Source organism: Spea bombifrons, chromosome 3 (assembly GCF_027358695.1).
Source record: "Spea bombifrons isolate aSpeBom1 chromosome 3, aSpeBom1.2.pri, whole genome shotgun sequence".
NCBI lineage: Eukaryota > Metazoa > Chordata > Amphibia > Anura > Pelobatidae > Spea > Spea bombifrons.
In genome coordinates, this window is record NC_071089.1 from 20,838,918 (window position 1) to 20,859,281 (window position 20,364).

Sequence of the window (20,364 nt, forward strand, 5' to 3'; positions counted from 1 at the left end):
TTTATATATATATATTTTTTTTTATTATTTTTTTTTAAAAAAAATTTAACATTTTTTTTCAACTTGGAGGTTCCCCTGATAGTGACATCAGTGGGAAATGATTTTTACATTTTACTGTTTTTTTACTATTTTTTTCTAATTATTATTAATTTTATTTTATTTTTTAATTTATTTTTACTAATCACACTGTGATTAGAAAGCTGGGCTCCATTGACTTGCATGGTGAATGCAGTACCTGTATTCAACCTGCAAGTGGAGCCAAAGTTCTCTAGATGGTCTGGACCATCTAGCTAAATTTTAAAATTTGTTGGTTCCTGTTACAGGACGGCGGCCATCTTCCTTGATGGCGAAGATTGCCGGTAGCTGCGGCTGTGACCGCTCTCCGGAGCGGTCACAGCCCATCAAAAGGTTAGTGTTTGGTGTCGCTGGATGCCTCCTGATCGAGGCATTCCAGCGACACCATTTAAGTTTAGGAGGCGATCGTCGATCGCCTCCTAAACGCTTTTAAAACGGGCGTCCGCCGCCATACAAAGTATGGCGGATGTTGACGCCCCGTGGAGGGGCCAGAGATGGCCCCTTCGTGCCGATCGCGGCGTTGCTGAATGTCTCGAGGTCGAGGCATTCAGCAACGCTTTTTGGGTGCAGAAAGCGATAGTAGATCGCTTTCTGCACCCGTTTAAAGACGTGCCGGTCCTGGCACGTCAATTGTCGTAAAGCACATGCTTTTCCGTGCCGTGCCAGGACCGGCAATTGTCGTTAAGGGGTTAAATACTAAAAACTTTAACAGTTCATTTTGTTTGGAAATCCCAGCAAGACCAACAGCGCCACCTGGTGGCCAAATGTGTAATTTCATATCGCTTAAGGAAAGCGGTGAAAATATTCATCCAGAATCTTTGGTACAACGGGGAACAGTCAACAAAATTATTTACACCCAAATAATTTGAATGCATGTTTTAACTTAAAAATACCTTATATAGTTGTGGAAGTTGAATTTTGCTGATTCTGGATGTCAGCACAATGATCTTTACCTCATTGCTTATTCTGCTGATAGCAGATAAGATAACACTACAATCACCTGTCTACCTAATTTCTTAGTTTACTTATGTCTTGTTTGTGTCTCGGAAGAATGTGTACATATGGTATGTTTTCGTGTGTTTTCTTTGCTCTAAGTGCCTTGTTGCAAAAGAATCAGAGTCCCCCACGACAAAGGACAAGTTGTCCCTCTCATGACCTTCTGTAAGTAAAGATTTCACATGTCTGGGGGGGGGCTATTTTTTCTTCACCTCTTTAAACCGTGTGTGTCAGCAAATCAAAGTAAATATACCAACAGATGGCTAGACAATATGCTAATAACTGTTTGCGCTTCTTTGCCTATATATTGTTAGAAAATTAAGGAGGGGGAGAGAAGTCTGCGAACTGGACTCTCCCCTGTGCGCACTTGAATAAAGAAGCTCTTGCTTACTCAACTCATTGAACTGGTGTCGTCAGATTTCTTGCCGACATTCACACTTGGGGGCTCGTCCGGGATCCCAACAGTCTCGGAAGCGGTAACCGAAGGAACGGACTAAACCTTGATCCACCTAATCCTTGGCCATCAAAAAGAGGTAAGGCACCTTTTGAAATGCCTATAGTTTAATTATTGGGTGGATGAGGGTAAGGTCGTCCTCGGTATTCCATCCGGGTGACGGGATCCAGAGTTGAGTAAGTAAGACCTATAAGATCTTGAATTGTTTAATTGTAATTATTGTTTTCTACATGGTCAGGGACCATTGTAAAGTACCTAGTTGTGAGAGACTAGTGTAATTATTGTTTTCTACATGGTCAGGGACCATTGTAAAGTACCTAGTTGTGAGAGACTAGTGTAATTATTGTTTTCTACATGGTCAGGGACCATTGTAAAGTACCTAGTTGTGAGAGACTAGTGTAATTATTGTTTTCTACATGGTCAGGGACCATTGTAAAGTACCTAGTTGTGAGAGACTAGTGTAATTATCGTTTACTACATGGTCAGGGACCATTGTAAAGTACCTAGTTGTGAGAGACTAGTGTAATTATTGTTTTCTACATGGTCAGGGACCATTGTAAAGTACCTAGTTGTGAGAGACTAGTGTAATTATTGTTTTCTACATGGTCAGGGACCATTGTAAAGTACCTAGTTGTGAGAGACTAGTGTAATTATCGTTTACTACATGGTCAGGGACCATTGTAAAGTACCTAGTTGTGAAAGACTAGTGTAATTATCGTTTACTACATGGTCAGGGACCATTGTAAAGTACCTAGTTGTGAGAGACTAGTGTAATTATCGTTTACTACATGGTCAGGGACCATTGTAAAGTACCTAGTTGTGAGAGACTAGTGTAATTATTGTTTACTACATGGTCAGGGACCATTGTAAAGTACCTAGTTGTGAGAGACTAGTGTAATTATTTGAGTACATAATCACTGGCTATTGTAAAGTACCTAGTGGTGAGAACTAGTGTAAATATTTTGAAGTACATAGTCACGGATTATTGTAGCGGAGGAGATGGGGAGTTTGTTGTCAAAAAATGTGCCTAAGGGGACGCCCTTAGAATATATGATAAGGAAACATGGAAAAGAGGCAGGAAAATATATGTCTCATTGGAAGCGAATATCTGAAGAGGATAATGAAAGCTGTTATGTTTGGCCAGCTGGCGGTAGTTTGAATGTAGAAATACTAGATAATTTGAAAGAATGTTTGAATATGTGTGATGTGAAAAGGAATGAGAGAATGATTTTCTTGAAATGGTTTTAAGAAGGGTGGGACAACGTTAAAATACAGAAACAGCAGAAGTTACTAGACCCCACCTGTTCTGCCAATTCCCAATATCCTTGCCGCCCGGCAGGTAACTTTAAGAATCAAAAGGGTGCTCAAACACCTTAACCTGTTGAGACTTCTAAGAAAGCACAGGAGGTGTCTGTAACCCCAGGACCACCTAAGGTCCATAATTCGCTATATCCATCCTTAGATCCATCTGATCTATGGACTCAAGAATTATTTGACCCACCCCCATATAATGGACCTCAACCAGCAGACCCTAATATGCCTGGTTCTAATCAACACCCTGCAGGTCCAGAATCAGAGTCGCCACTTTCTTTGGAGCTTGTCCCATTTGTACCACCAGCTCATATTTCACCCCTAGACCAAGAAAGGCAACCTGATCCTCCTAGAATATCAAGGTCCAACATTCAGCCCACAGGACCATCATGTAGAACTAGATCCAGAAAGCCCAATTTAGATCCTCATTCAGATTCTGATGCTGAGGAAAAGACATTTGTGCATGCTATGCCCATGAGAGAGACTGGGGGGGGGGCTAGAGATGAGAGAGGTGTACCTCTATCTGTCCATCATCCATGGACACCAAGGGAATTATTGCTGTTGAAAGATCGATTCCCCAGACCTGAAATTGTTGGTCAGTTTTGTAAAGAATTACATAGTGTGTCTATTCCTTATGATCCAGTGAAAAGGATTTTATGCAATTGTTTGATTTGGTTATGACTGACGCAGAGAGAAAACAGTTAATTGAAGCTTATAACAGAATTCCTGATGTAACACCTTGAGCAAATGAACTGTTTACTAAGAGATAGAGTACTGAGAGACAGCAGACAATAGATTGTATAATACAAGCTTGTGGGACTGCATGGCTACAGTGACCTGACTGGAGAAAGATTAACTCTACAATGCCAGGAAAGAATGAATCAGTAAGTGAATTTGCTGATAGAGTAGCGAAAGTTGTAATAGGACACAGTAGTGTGACAGATCCAGAGGAGAATGCAAGACCTCTTGTTTGTATCTTGTTTTGTAAAAGGGTTGTTACCAGACTTCCATAAGGGTGTCGCTAATAATGTTTTAGGATGGGAAGAGAAGCCGCTTTCTGAAATGATAGCAGCTGCTAAACATTTTGAAAAGCAAATGGAAGTGAATAAGGAACGTCAAGAGAAAGTTAGAGAGAACAGAGAATGTTGATAGAAAGTCAGAGACAGTTCTATTCACAGAACTCTCTGTCTGATGTAGTGGGAGATAAACGGACAATCTTCCTCTAGAAAGGAAATTAGAAAGAATGTTATTTGTTTTAATTTTAACAAGCCAGGGCATTTGGCTAGAAATTGTAGATCTGCTAGACAAACTGATAACAATTTGCCGATGCTGGCTGTATTGAACCTAATACTGTTGATGCTGAATTGATTTACCCTTTCAGTTAAAAGAGGCTTTGTGTAGTGTTCCTGCTCTTGGGCTCCCTAACTATGATATGCCATTTACTTTGTTTTGTCATGAAATACAGGGTAATGCCTCTGGAGTACTAAACCAGAGCCACGGAGAGAGACAGAGACCCCTTGCCTACTACAGCACTCCACTTGATTCTGTGGCAGCCGGATTAACCCCTTGTTTGCAGGCTGTGGTGGCGGCTGCTGCCTTAGTGGAATCAGCACAGGCCATAGTTCAGGGACAGGAATTGAAAGTGATGGTTCCTCATGCAGTGAGTGCATTGTTAACCCATCAATCGACATAATTTACTAATAGTAGGCTGACTAAATACGAGATTGTTTTGCAGGGTACACCCAATGCCACCGTCCACCGGTGCACAGTGTTAAACCCTGCCACTCTTTTGCCAGATCATGATTGTGTGATTTTGACAGAACAATTACAAACTACTTGCAACCGATTGTATGAGCGACCTTTAACTGACCCTGATATCGAATACTTTGTAGATGGTTCCTCATTTATGGATATTAATGGCAGGCATTGTACTGGGTATGCTGTAGTTACATCAGAATCTCACTGTTCTCGAGGACCCTTCCAAAATTTGCAAATTGATTTCATTGAAATGCCTAGATCTCTACATTATCAATATGTACTAGTGGTGGTGTGTACATATTCCCGCTGGATAGAAGCCTATCCTTGCCAACATGCGGACGCTCTAACAGTTGCTAAAAAGTTGTTACAAGAGTTCATTCCTAGGTATGGAATTCCTCAGCATATCTACTCTGATCAAGGAACTCATTTTACTGCTGGGATAGCACATAGCAGGAGATAGCACATAGGCTAGGAATTGTGTACCATTTACATTGTCCCTACCATCCACAAAGCGCAGGAAAAGTAGAACGCGCTAACGGCACCTTAAAGAATAAGATTAGCAAGATATGTGCCGAGACAGGTTTAAAATGGCCAGATGCATTACCTATAGCCTTAATGTCGATAAGAAATGCCCGACACTCAGCTATTAAATGTTCTCCTCATGAACTCATAATGGGTCGACCCATGATAGCTGCTAATACTCTAGAGTTACTAAAACATGATCATGCTCTAACTGATGACACAATAGAAGTGTATTGTAAAAAACTAATAAAATCTCTTGAGCAATTTAAATCCCAGGTTGCTGCTGTGCGCACGAACACCGAGGACGAAAAACCAATTCATCACATCCAACCAGGTGATTACGTGCTGGTAAAGCATTTCCAACGGGAAAAGACTCTTCAGCCCAGGTGGAAAGGTCCATACCAAGTAAAGGTAGCTGAAATTACACCATGGATTCATTGCACTCATCTTAAATTGGTGCCAAAACCCAATCCACGCTCCTAAATTAACCATTCCATCGGGCACAATAATCCCAGCTGGTTAACCAACATAAGACGAGATTGGCAAGAGCCCCTCGTGAAGATACGAAGAATGAGGTCATCAGGAGGTGCAAAAATGTTTGAATATATTATGTTACCTTTTTTATACTAAGTGTATTTGTTATTTGTTTCTTTTTTCTTTGCAGTCCTTTTCAGGTGTTCAGATCAGAACCTACTAAAAATATGGCAGAGAATAAGATACATTCACGAATTAAACGTGATCTGCACGCTTCTCCTTGGGAAAAAGATAATACCTTTGTAGAAATGTTGAGAAAGGTGTATAATGCTTCTAATGTTTCGGAGCCTTGTTGGGTTTGTGGATATATTCCGCATACTCAGCAGAGCCCTTGGATAGGAATACCTTTTACAGGAGATGATTTTGGAATAAATTGTAATAGGAGCTACACTATCCGCACAAGTAGAACTAGTGCCCCTATTAGTTCTGAGAGAATACCATTAATGGATGTAGGACCAGCGGGTGGGACCCTATGGATGAGGCGGAATGAGTCTAGAGGTGCTCCCCGTAAAGAAGTAGGTTGCCTATCCAGATTGTTAAATATGACAGGATATAACATCTGGGAATCAGTAGAGTACGGAAATACCAGTGATTGGGTCGCCGCACAATTTCTTGCAGTTTATGCCTATACTGCTAATCTGATGGTATCTAATGAGAAAACTCACATCTCATTACAAACATTTGGAAACAATCTGCAAGTAGGGATTTATTGGTTGTGTGGAAAATGGGCCTATAGAGTATTGCCATTAGGTTGGGTAGGATGTTGTTTATTAGGAAGAATAGTACCCGCAGTTACAATGCATAATACTTTACCGGCAGGTAGAGTTAGAAATTATCGGGATGTTTCCTCTGTATCCAAGACGCACATTAAGTCAGGACTTTGGGAAGAACAATTTTGGGGATCCTTATTCCCTATGGTGGGTGTGGGTCTATTATATAATAAAGTTAATGCTTTAGCTGATGTACTTGATGATATGCTTAATCATACTACTGCTGCGATAAGGAAACTAAATGATGAACAAAGACAAATAAGAATGCTTGCCTTGCAGAATAGAATGGCATTAGATTATATATTAGCTTCAAAGGGAGGGGTTTGTGCGCTTCTAAAAGATAAATGTTGTGTTTACATTGCAGACAATAGTGTATCCATAGAACATGATATGGAAAAGGTGAGCGAACTTCAGGAAAGACTTAGATCTAGGGAGACTACTTGGGATCCTTTTGGTCTGGGCGGACTATTTGATTCACTTGGAGCAAAGCTGATGTCTGGTATGTTTGTGTTGCTTGTGACTTTTGTATGTATCTATGTAATTGTTGTTTGTTGCAAAACACTAATTCAAAAGTGTCTCGGACCAACAAGAGCAATGCCACAGATACAGGAGGAGAAATATGATGATGACTTCCCACTTGATGCGTTTCCCCTAGAGACTATGCACCGTGACATGTTTGAAGATCAATATGAGAAGGAGCAAGGCTCATGGAATTGGCCAACTTATAACTCCACTGGACTCTGAAGAAATTGATTCTTACAGTGAGTCCGTAAGAATAAAAAGGGGGGACTGTGGAAGTTGAATTTTGCTGATTCTGGATGTCAGCACAATGATCTTTACCTCATTGCTTATTCTGCTGATAGCAGATAAGATAACACTACAATCACCTGTCTACCTAATTTCTTAGTTTACTTATGTCTTGTTTGTGTCTCGGAAGAATGTGTACATATGGTATGTTTTCGTGTGTTTTCTTTGCTCTAAGTGCCTTGTTGCAAAAGAATCAGAGTCCCCCACGACAAAGGACAAGTTGTCCCTCTCATGACCTTCTGTAAGTAAAGATTTCACATGTCTGGGGGGGGGCTATTTTTTCTTCACCTCTTTAAACCGTGTGTGTCAGCAAATCAAAGTAAATATACCAACAGATGGCTAGACAATATGCTAATAACTGTTTGCGCTTCTTTGCCTATATATTGTTAGAAAATTAAGGAGGGGGAGAGAAGTCTGCGAACTGGACTCTCCCCTGTGCGCACTTGAATAAAGAAGCTCTTGCTTACTCAACTCATTGAACTGGTGTCGTCAGATTTCTTGCCGACATTCACATAGTGCACAAAGCAATGCACCTGAGAGCTAGGTCTCTATAAAAAAAGTTGTTCATATTATACAACAGAGGCCAGGGTTCTGTTTGCCTTCTCATCCTGGCCTCCAAACAGTCCTAGCATTAACCTACAAATGCCAAACTCGCTTACCTCACACAAGAGACTGCAAAAAAAAAAAAATATATTCTTCTGGATTACTGCCACCACCTGCTAAGAAGCTTTCCCTTCCCCGTCTTTCACCACTCCGATCCATTCTTAACACCTCTATCAAACCACATCGGTCATCTCTAAACTCTTCCCAACTGCCCTCTTCTACCATTATCACTTCTTCCCACTCGCATATCATGACTTTACCTATTCTCTGGAATTGCACATGACCTCACTACAATCAAATCATCCTCATGTAACCAATCCCTCACCTCCTGTCCCGTTCTCCTTCAACTAACAGATTGGAAGCCTGCAAGAGCCGTGCCCCATTTTCGTGTATACCAGTATGTCTTAACATGTGTTACCGTGAATGTTGTATACTATGCATTTTCAAGTTCTTGCTAGCATTCACTCTTCTGCTTCTTTTTAAATAAAATAATATAATATAATGTAACTCTGCTGGAAAGCATCTTCAATGGGTTTAGTGTGCATGCATTACCTCAGCAGCAAGGTTTGTGAATGAACAGTACCAAAGACCCATCCATAATTCTACCTTAATATTCATTATATGAGGCCTGTGAGATATGAACGTCTTTATATCGCAATCAACATAAAATTTATAAGAAAAAAAACTTCCAAGTCATTTAAATTATTTTATTCTGTGTAAGCTAAAAGAAATTTACACGCTTACATTTCAAAAGAATTTGGGCATGCACATGGACCTTGTTGTTACAGATCAGTTTTCAGTACTTTTGTTCCATAGGAATTTCCCCAATCATTTACATCCCAAAGTCTTCAATGCGCGTATAGGGTAAACCATATCCACGTATGGTTAATGCCGCTATACGCTGTGCAAATCAGGATAGTGGTACAACAGACACAATGAGTACAAACTAAATCAGGACAGTAATCAAAACACTTTATAAAGACATTCATATTATTTTGGTCCTTCTTAACCTAAAAATCAAATCCCCTAATCATCCGTACTTTAAAATTAACTTAAATCGGCAACAACACGAAGAACTGAGCAGGAGGCTGGTCGGTAAGTTATGGTTTTACACGCAGCAAAAAGAACCCATTAAAGGGTTTCTGGTAGGACAATACCGTAAACCCCTTTCTCCATCAGCTAATACGCTCCTGCGGCAGGGAAAGGGTTAAACTGACCTTGTGATTGAAGAATGAAATTGATTAAATTAACACACAAAATAAAAACACAGGACGCTTAAATGTAACAGTAAAGTCAACTTCAGGACAACTGGGAGAAAAGAACGCTATAGGAACAGATACAGGCAGTGAAGATTTTGCATGTTCACATTTTTTTTGATGATTTTTTTTGTAAGAAAGGATCCACCAGTGTACGTACCCCAGCACATCAAAAAAAGTTACCCTTTGCGTTATATACAAATTAATTATTCTTCTGTTTTAATTCTTATAGAAATGAAATATTCAGTGTTGAAATATATATATTAACAATGTATACACCATTTCAGTGATACTTACTGACAAATCATCTGATTTCATATTAAAAGCAGGAACACTTTCTTTTTACCTCTAAAAGTTCAGATATAAAACATCCAATTTATTTGGGCTAATTTTTTTTTTACATTTTCCTTTTTTCATCAGTCAACTTTGTCTTGAGAGCTCGTTGAAGGCGTTAATGTGGCTGGAAACATCAACACCTTGGCATGCATGAAAGATAACTCGGGGAGACTGGCAATGACTTTGGAAGCCTCTTCACTAAGGTTCTCATCCCTTCTGGGTTTCCTGTGAATAATGAGAAACAAAGACAATGTTTATAATCATCTGGCTCTTCTTTGGCCTGTACTGAATATCTGTGTCCTGGCAAGCCATAATCTAGACGAGATCCGATCAGACTTATATATAAAGTGGAGCGGCCATCCACCGATGCTTCTGCCTATATAGCTCAGCACTTCCTCACAAGAATTCCTCACAATCTCTTTTACACACACACACACATATACATATGACACACACACACGTTAATGTACATATATACACATACAACACATAAAACCACCCTTTACCTTGCAGATGTGCTTGTGGTCTCTGCTGTAGACATTAATCTTGCAAACGCATCGGTCACTCTGTTGCTTGCCGAGGAGCATTCCACTTTTGAGGTTGTCAATGCATACAACTCGGGGTCCACACCTTATGGCATAAAGTCATAATTTATAAGATGATGGCAGTTTGTAGTGCTGTGGTGTCTTAACATAAACGCACAACAACACATAAAATACTTCTTTAAACATCTGAGTTACCCCCCTCCCCCCCAAAAAAATAACCTAGTTAAAAAGCACAGACCCGGGATCGTTCCTAGCGTTACTCTGTATAGGCGCATGAATGATATTGCTCAAGCTGTTCGCTGCAGATGGTCTGCAGGCTCCATCGGGGGCAAAAACAACTAGAATTTTGTTTGTTTTAAGTAAATTTCACTAATACTGCTACTGCATAATTCATGAACTGGAAGCTTACAAGTCCACGTAGGGCAGTATATTATATATGCACAGCAAACTTTACCTTTAAAAAGACAGACATGTAAAAGGATGGAAATCTATTACATGCACCAGTTTACTTATCAAATTAACTTGGGATCATATTACTACTTAATGAAAGGAATGTTAAAAGCAAATAACGCAGTTATATGATCAAATAACAAAAAAAACTTATTTCAAAATCTTCTGGCTTGTCATCAAATGAGAAAAATGTATGTGAACTCAGATATTTAAAGAAAAGGCCTGAACACGCTCACAACGAACGATAACCACATTTTTATTAATTTAGTATTTCTTATGAAGACAGCAAAATTGTTTCTCCAACTGGTTGTGAAGAAGCTCAGCCAGACACTGGTGAATTTCAGCGGATATAAAGTGATATTAAAGGGAAAGTTCCACTTAAAGAAAATATCAATTGCTTCACACGCTACAGTGTGCAAACATAAATCAGACACTTAGGTTTTCTATGTTCCCGTGGCAACGACTTGTGCTTGTGTCACATGACAATCAAGCGTCCCTGAAAAAAAAAATGAATCGTGCAAGATTTTACATAAATTATTTCTGTAAGGGATATGGTTATTCAACTGCACGCTGAATATGTTTAATGCTGTAAAATTCTAAAGAGTAGGTGTAATTGCTCCTTTAATGTAAACTAGAGAATGACTAAAAAATTCCAGGCAGCGAGTAGTCACACCTCGTAACCTTTTACTGCTGGTACCTTCCTGGCTACCGGGTCCTTATTAGCTGGTAATCTGCATGTAACTTGGATTGGGCGCTTGGACTTCAAACTACAGTACTGTGCAAATGTTTTAGGCAGTCGTAGAAAAATGATGTAAAGTGAGAATGCTTTCGAGAATTAATGTTATCATGTAGCAGAATGCAAAGTGAGTGAACAGAAGAAAAATGTAAATCAAATACTGTATGTGGGGTGACCACCCTTTACCTTCAAAGCAACATCAATTCTTCTAGGTACACTTGCACAGTGAAGTGGAGGATTTTGTAGGCATTTATTTAGGCGTATGATTCAACAATTATACCAAACAGGTGCTAATGATCATCCATTAAATATGTAGGTTGAAACACAATCATTAAACAGAAACTGGGTGAGGAACGGCCAAGGTGAGGTCGCTAAAGACAATTTAATGATAAAAATCATACACCACGGCAAGACCGAGCACAGCAACCAGACACAACGTAGTCATACTGCGTCAGCAAGGTCTCTTCTGGGCAAAGGACATTTTAAGGCAGACAGGAGTTTGCAGTTGGCATGTCAAATCTCTTTTGAAGATGCAGAAAGGAATGGGCAATGTAGATGCAGTGGTCGGCCAACGACACGTCATGCTTACTTCCCTTTACAATCTGAAGATGTCCATTGGTGCCATCAGCTCAGCATTGGCAGAAAACAGTGGGACCCTGGTACACCCATCTACAGTCTGGAGAATCATGGTCAGAAGTGGTCTTCATGGAAGACTTGCAGACAAATATTAATGGTTTCCTCAATGCTGAGTACAGGCAGATTCTTATCCATCATGCAATATGTCAGGGAGGCATCTGATTGATCCTAAATTTATTCTGCAGCACGACAATGGAGTAATTTAGAACTATCTTCAGTGTAAAGGACAAGGAGTTCCAAAAGTGATGGTATGGCCCCCTCAGAGCCCTGATTTCAAAATGGAGTCTGTCTGTCATGAATCAAGCGAGGCTGCCTCAAAAACAGCAATTAGCTCTCCAAGATGTTTGGAACAACCTGCCTGCCAAGTTTGTTGAAAAATTGTGTGCAAGTGTACCTAGAAGAATTGGTTTTAAGGCAAAGGGTGGTAGGACCAAATATCGATTTGATTTAGATTTTTTTGCTCCTGTCTCATTTACGTCCTCCCTTTGGCTACGGAGTTGTATGTACACTTCTTGCACATGCTCAGTGGTACTCCCAATTCTAGTCTATATCAGCTGATGTGTGCTGGAAACTTTTTTTCTTGAACACATACCAACTTGCATGAAGTAAAACCTACTCAAGTTCATGCAACATGGATTCCAACATGCATTAAATAGAAATATAAGACGTTTCATTTAACAGCTGATGAACAATGGTTAACCCATGTTCCAGAGGTCTTCGGTTACCAACAGGGAACAGTGGATCGTCAGACACACCGTTATCTTGAAAGAAATAGACTTTTTTTTTTAGAGCGATGAACATGGAGAATGTGTTTCAACTGCAGCTAAATGAAATCAGACTAAACTAGTCCAAATAAGACCCTTCACCAAATTGTTATTTATAATGGACCATTTCATCACCAAACTAAAACCACACCACTACCATAAAGCCACCAATTATCTACATACCTGGAAACTTTCAAACAAAGTATAAAGCAGCAACTTAGATTTTTGGAATGTCCAGATTCCCCAGCATTTATTTACAGGCCTATGAACAATGACAAGTCAATAGAAGGCTAATATTTCCCCTGTTTACTTATTCTCTGAGAAACATTGTGAAGAGAAGACTTTGTGAGATTTTGTCCCCACAGAAAGTAAAGCTCATGTGGTCAAAGCGCTTGAAAGTTGCCAGGTATGATGATTTCTACACGAGGGACAGATCCCGCAACCAAAGGCTCGGCAAGCTCGAACTAAACATGACTTTCCCAGAAACAAGTAAGACATGTTTAAAGGGGTTAGTTACCATGGAAACACATGCATGGGGGTTTGGTCTTTTAATGGCAAAGTATGTGGAAACTGCATTTTTCTATATGAATAGGTATGTTAAAGGGGCAGAAAATAAAGGCATGTTTAAAAAATGTTTAAAAAACTAAGAATGTAAAAGAAAAAGAATAAAAAGACAAAAAATGTTGATAAATAGGAAACCTCTGACAGAGAGAGAATCCGTGCACTGTGGTGCTCATGTAAATTTATCAGCACTGCCTTCCATAACTCCAGAGGGCTGTTTTTTTGGAGAAAAAAACATTTATGTTTTTATTGAGTTTCTAAAACCACTGCTTGCCAGTATTCAATGTTTGGCAACTATAACAAAAACCTGGGTTAACATTCTATAAGTGGATCATGTCATGTTTCTACTGACTGCTGTGCTTTTAACACTGCTCCAGGTCTTTGTAAACCATACCCTATATTTTATGTTATAAACCCAATTCCAGAAATGCTTGAATTGGAAAGTTCATATAAAGTGATAACAACATTATAAATATATGTCTTTACGTTTCTAAAAAGTATGATTTACCAATATATTGAAAAAGGACATGGTAGGTTTTCTACCGTTCCTAACTATCGATAAATAAGGCAAAATAAAGAAAGCAAATAATATGTGACTGGAGTGGCCTTGAACAGAATGAATAAAAACATGGCCATAAAAAGTTCAAATATGAAAAATAACAATATAGCACTCGCGTGGCCTTTTCTATATTTCCTTATCAGTTATTAAAAATTATAAATGAACCATATATAAACTAAGTTGATTTTAGAACTGAAAAAAAACACGAAAAAAACGAAAAGCCTCCGTAAAAATATAAAAAAATTAATTATTTTTTAATATTTTTAAAAAGACGGAATTATTATGGATATGGATTTTGGAGTCCACGTAGAGGACAAATAGTCATGGAACTTTTACATACTACAGTCAAGAGGGCAATAAAAACCAAGAGTCTTGTTTATAGGAAAGCCACAACGCTCATGCTTTGGAAGCAAACCAATGGAAGTCTAATTTGCAGAACTGACACTCAGCTGACCTGGAAACGTAGCGTTGTTTGAGCCACTGTCATCCACGGGCCCAAAGAAATCAAGGTTCAGAAGAGTGGAACCTCCTCTAGCTTGACATTCAGTGACCATGTTGATATTCAGTCGTAAAGAAGGTAGGCCACAGGAATGGGGGGTTTTGTGTAAAAAGGGGTAAGACACACTTAAACATGCACGTTATTACTATTAGACATCCACATGGAGAAAATACCAAAATCTTACATTGTTATTTATTATGGTGAAAACATCACATTTTATGTGCAATCATGGTATACAGTTCAGAAGAGCACACAACAGATTTGATCAGCAGATATACGCGACTGTATGTCTTGCTGACTGGCACACTTACTAAAGTAATTACAGACAAAGCTACATTATAAAAGGGAAACAATTCAGCGCAAATGCCAAATTTAGTGTCCAGGACTCTTCTTATGGTGCAGGCTATTATATCAATTCATCTAAAAGCCCTACATTTTAATGTAAAACCTATTATGGAATCCTTTGACTATGACACTGCAACAAATATATGTTACATGCCTATATAAAATACCAAAATAAGTGCAGAAGAGCAATAATCTCTTATTATACAAAAAGTAATTTGGAGTCACAGACAGAATTTGTAATTAATATTACTTCAAATCAGTCAAGGTTTTATCAGTTTAGACAAGCGTTCCGTAATGGAGGAGCAGAGACATAACAAATATAAAATGGTTATTAATATGTTGCTTGTATATGAAAGCAGTCATCCATGGGTCTGGCCTGCCTCCTTCTAGCCATGGAAGTTCAGCCGTCAGAGTTCTACTTTAGTTTGTTTCAATGGACCTGCCCATCTAGGACGATCTACTTTGATGTCGGGTAAGAAACATCAGCATGGAGCTAAATCACTAAGCGCTTGGGAGAACTAACTGGTTTTGATTTGATTGCAGCATTCAGAATGAATGGAAGCTGTGTTGAATACCTAAGTAATTTGTTTCTGGAACACATACTTTAGGGAAGAAACTCTGAACAGCAGCGGAATAAAATGGCATAACCATTCGACTGCCATGCGAGAGAGAGAGCATATACATCATATAGTTCACTCCTTGACTCTCAAAGTGGAGATTTGGGAATACAGCTAACAAAGCAGCAATGCTTTGTTCAAATGAAAAAGATCTTTGTGATGTCAAACCTGAACTGTTCCCCCTTTAGATTCAAGAAAACTGATTAAAACCAAGCAAACAGTTCTAAGTAAAAAGGCAGCCGTAATATGGATCGCTGAAGTAACGAGACAGCAGACAACAGCAATAAAATACATATACCCATATCCAGGCTTTCCTTCCATAATTTCATATGGAATACAGTTAATGCAAAGACAAAAAAATGCTTATTTTTTTTTTTTTTATATATATGTACAAATTCACCCGACCACCGCATTAATGAAACTGCAAGGAATTCATCGCTTGCCATTATCAATCATGCTGGCTCGGTGCTACGGTTTAACCGCACCACAAGGTTCTCACTGCTTAAAATAGACAGCCAGTAAAAGTATTCCGGCACAAGAAAACACACCAAATCCGTGACGGCTAGAAATGGAAATATAGAGTATACGGAAACCAAAAAAAAAACAAAACTAAAATACATACCTGGTTCTTCTTTAGAACATAAATAAAATAAAAACATTCATAAATAACAAATTCTTGGAACAGAAAACTTAGACTACAATACCGATTGCGTAATAATAAACTAAATTCGCCAAAACATTTCAAAGCTTTTTCATGCTTAAAATGAATTGGCACAGTTGGGGGGGGCTGAAGCTGAAAGAAAGCCTGAATCGTCCCAAGAGAAGACGAACACAAGAAAGGAAAGATCAGCACAGAGAGGCTTGTTTGAATTCTGTAGCTTTCTTAAGTCTAGCTCTGGTGCTAGAAGCTCTACGGAGAGACGTACCATCTAAGGGGTTGGTAAGGCCGCTGCTACTCCAGTCAAACTGGACAGGTGGGAGAGATTCCTGCAGCAAAAAGAGGACAGTTCCAGTTAGAAATCATTTAAGTCGTTTACACTAGTATCTTCTTTACAATTGAGAGACTTCCCATGCTCTAAAGGCATCATTATTGGCTTAATTAAATGAGGAAGGTGTTTGCAGGACAGTTGTGGTCTCAGCTTTACTACGCATTACATAGGGCCAACCCCAGCAAGCTTCTGCTGCAAGAACGCCTGAGCTGAACACGCATGATTTACAATTCAATTAGGGGAGTTCTTTAAAATCATACAGTACTAAGTCAGCCCTTAACACCTAGAATGCTGGATCAGAATTCTTACCTGCAACTGAACAGAAGAACAAATGTTATCATCTGGTGAAACAGGTGAAGACTGTCCAATGGATGCAATCTTTTCTGCAGCAGATAATGGCTTCAGGGGTTCCTTGGTTGGCTCCAGCATACCCTGCGTGGATATTGAGGAGACTGTTTACCAATATAACACCCTTACAGAGAGCAGAACCATGCGTGTGACTGCTGGAAATCCAAGCTTCTACTCTAATACAACATTCTGCGATTATTCTTTGAGCAGATAGTTTCTTTCTCCCCCACGTGCTTTTACTTATGTCCGGTAAAGGACTGTAAACCTCCCCTATTCATTCTATACCAGCTGCTGCAGGACTACATCTCCCATAATGCTCTTTCAGCCAAGCTGAGGAGTATGGGAGATGTAGACCTGCAGCAGCCAGAGGGCCACTGGTTGGACACACCTGTTATATGCCATGCCTAAAAAGGAATCAAGGAAAGCAATCATGTATTTATTTTATTTGCACATTGCCAATAGATCATGTAGTTATCTTGTGCAATGTTCACAAAAAAAACCAAGATATAAACAGATGGAAAAGGTGACAATAATATGTAAATATGATTTTTACCCTTTATCTGTAACATGGATAAAAGCAATTTCTTAAAGCACATTTTCCCCCAAACGCCCTCTTGTGGCCAAGTGCTCTCCCTACACACACTAAGTACTTAAACAGCGGACCCACTTCTTTCAGCATTCTATACATATACGCAAACGTTAACCCTATCAAAACCACCACAGCTCCACCATCAACCATGGGGGACATAAACAAGACAGATGATGCCATTCCATACCGGACACTGTGCTCTGCGCCAAGCTATAAGTTACTCACATAAACATGTTGGGTATTAGGGCAGGCTATCCAGCTTCATGGTGAGACCACATGAAATTCAAACTCACTCAGGCAGTGGATGCTGGTTTTATTTCCATGTTAAATCTAATGGGCCTTTTACAGATGAGTTGTCACTAAATGACAACTGATCAAAATACATTTGTAAGCTCTATGGGACAAAAACATCACTGTACACCAGGCTACACGTATAAGTTGTTCTCTGGGATACTAAATAGCCTCTGTTTACACATACAAGGGGGAAATGCAATGGTGTTCTGTAACTACATGCTTTTTATCAATTAGTTGAGACGTGGCGAGTACTAATCTGGATGAAAGAATAAGAGGGCAGGAGACAATGTATCATATAACCAAAAATTATCCTGAGGAATTATAGTACAGTAATTACAGTAACTATTTGTGGGCTGACAGAAGAAAGGGTATATGCAAGATTAAATCAAAGTTACAGGTTTATCTCGAAAGCAAATACAGCTACAATGCTTTATCTGCTGTTTAAAACTTAAATTTGGATTAGCGAGCACTACGAAGAAGAGTGATGGGAGTGACAAAGGGCGTCCGTACGCCTATGAAGATATTCCATGCAAAATCATCCCGTTATCAGCTACAATAGTCATTTACAACATTAACGCCTACACTGTACTTCTGATCCATTTCATGTTTTTTAATGGTCAAGATGTGCTTCTTTTTCAAAAACAGGGAAAATTCTAAGTGATCCCAAACTATTACACGATTTCCAAAAACGAAGATTTAGTCCAATTACTTGAACTGAATCAAAGTAATTTAGCAGATGTAGCTTTTAGTTAACCTTCCAACTCTTTTCACTTTACAATGCCGCACAGACACACAGGTTTTATCCGAGATACATTTTTATTTATAATATGGAACTCACCAGACCGGCTGCATACATGGGCACAATAACCGGTTGTTTCTTGTTGCCTGTAAAAAGCTACAACAAAGTGAACAGTGAGTGATACGATCAGATCAACAAACGGGCTTATTCATAAGGCTATCCTATACATAAAGTCAATGTTATAGGTCAAGTAAGGTTTGAAGTTATACAGCAGACCAAAAAGCATGCCCTCGAAGGTTTTTCTCAGATTATAAAATATGCTTCATATTACTTTTATTGCTGAACTACTGGTATTTAAACTGGAGAATCACAAATCCATTTAGAGCCAAGTAGTTTGAGCCCCATGACATGCCTGTCTACGTGTCATGAAAAAAACATTGCAGATGCATACATTTCAGCAACTTAATGTAAATATTAGTTATATTAGGTATCTAAATAAATATATCAATATTAAAAGGAATAGTCCGGTCCTTACAATGAATAGCATGTATATTATAGTATTACAGTCCATTTTACACATACTACACTGCATTTTTTCATTGGGGAGGGGCAAAAATTAAAAATAAAAGTTGTCCGATTCACTTTCTTGGCTCCCAGTAATTTCTGCAGCTCTCCTGTTGTTGTCGACTACATCTCCCATAATGCTCTTACAGTCATAATGCTGGCAAAGCATCAAGGGAAATGTAGTCCACAACATCTGGAGAGCCGAAGGCTGCCTACCCCGGCCCTAGCCAATTACAAAAGACTAGAATATCCATACTACAGAATAGGTAGAACATGCTCACAACGCAACAGATTTAGCGTACAAATATAGTACAAGAAGGAAAAAAAAAAAAGAGTATAGCAGCCCTTTATTATGACACCATGTGGTTCTTTAACCTGAAAAACAAAAAAAGGTATATAGGCTTTCAGGACCATAGAAGCTTCTCTTTCAGATAGAGAGCCCTGAGCCAAATGATTCCATCGGTTGCTACACCAATAGCTCTGCACCAGAGTTCAGTCTGAACGCCGTCTCTTCCATTTCATGAATTTTTATTCACCCAAAGTCTTCTGTCTTTCAGAATACCTACTATGTTCCTTGTGTCGATCCCCAGCGAGCAGAGGAGTTTCTTGTTGCTGTGTGAACCTCCCCACTGGTGCTTCAGACCGTAAGCATCATGAATATCCTGCAGCTCGGGCCACACGTCCAGCACTTCCCTGTGTGGGCTGTAAACGACAAAATGGTTTCAAAGATCTTCCCAGTCACTATTTCACTAAATACATACTAATATAACTGAGCCGCTGAATTTAAACATCATCTAAGGCCACTTATTGCAATGATCTCCTTTAATACGATATATCTCAATAGACCAAGTTTGTTGCCTTGACGTCACATTTGACGTCCTGATCTCTCCTTCACTCCTCAAATCTATCCACTCACCAAATCCTGCCACCTAAACATGTACAATATCCCTCAATTCCTTTCATCAGACAAGTGACGGCTTAAATACTGATCCATTCCCGCCTGGAATATTGAATCTCTCTAACTGGCCTCCCATTCTCCACAACTTGACCACCTCTTCCGGACTAATTTCTTAGTTGCTATTAGTCCTTGCTCTTTGTTGGCTGTCCTGTGCCAGTTCCTTCCCTGGCTACCTAAATAATCTCCTGGATTAAAAAGAGCTCTCCTTTTCTCTCTTTTTCTCCTGTACCAGTATGTTTTAGCATGAGTTATTGTAAATAACTTAATACGTTTTGTAATATTGTAATTTGAACCGCAACACCACATTCTCATCATAAATGATCTCTCTGCCTACACCATCTCCAACACAAAGGTGTTCAAACAAATAGTTTCTTACCGAGTACTAGGCAAGGATTTAGTTCTTTCTTCAAGATTAGATGTTTGTAGCAAACAATCCAGGGATGATATGATTTCTTCTGTTTCCGAAATAGGCGGAGGTGGGAAGCAGACTTGGATAATTCGCTCAAAACGACTAAGTAACGATTGCTACATGAGAGAAAAAAGATATTTTCAGATTTAATCTGTTTAGTTAAAACTCAGATTAAAACTTTTTTTTTTTGCTTAACATTTGCCAGATGCGTGCAACTATTGATGTATAATTCTGTACCCAATTTATTTTAATAGCAGTCTGTATACAAATCCTATTAATACAAGAGGATAAATAAAATATACCTCGTCATTCTGGCACACTACCAAGAGTACCTATTTTC

General features: G+C 39.1%; 1 protein-coding gene across 2 annotated transcripts in view; it reads right to left on the reverse strand.

Moving 5' to 3' along the window:
* Nucleotides 1-8,523: 8,523 nt before the first annotated feature.
* The window catches only part of AFTPH (aftiphilin), a 28,656-nt gene continuing 16,815 nt past the window's right edge, over nucleotides 8,524-20,364 (reverse strand). The window contains exons 3-10 of one of the 2 annotated variants that reach the window (XM_053459729.1): nucleotides 19,992-20,140; nucleotides 19,224-19,359; nucleotides 18,193-18,249; nucleotides 16,433-16,555; nucleotides 16,061-16,121; nucleotides 14,128-14,208; nucleotides 9,929-10,052; nucleotides 8,524-9,647 (exon numbers count right to left, since the gene is read on the reverse strand). In XM_053459729.1, coding sequence (XP_053315704.1) covers nucleotides 9,503-9,647; nucleotides 9,929-10,052; nucleotides 14,128-14,208; nucleotides 16,061-16,121; nucleotides 16,433-16,555; nucleotides 18,193-18,249; nucleotides 19,224-19,359; nucleotides 19,992-20,140 — 876 coding nt within the window. In that variant the 3' untranslated portion in view covers nucleotides 8,524-9,502. The remainder of the gene's footprint in view (nucleotides 9,648-9,928; nucleotides 10,053-14,127; nucleotides 14,209-16,060; nucleotides 16,122-16,432; nucleotides 16,556-18,192; nucleotides 18,250-19,223; nucleotides 19,360-19,991; nucleotides 20,141-20,364) is intronic. The other variant, XM_053459730.1, reaches the window with a different exon arrangement.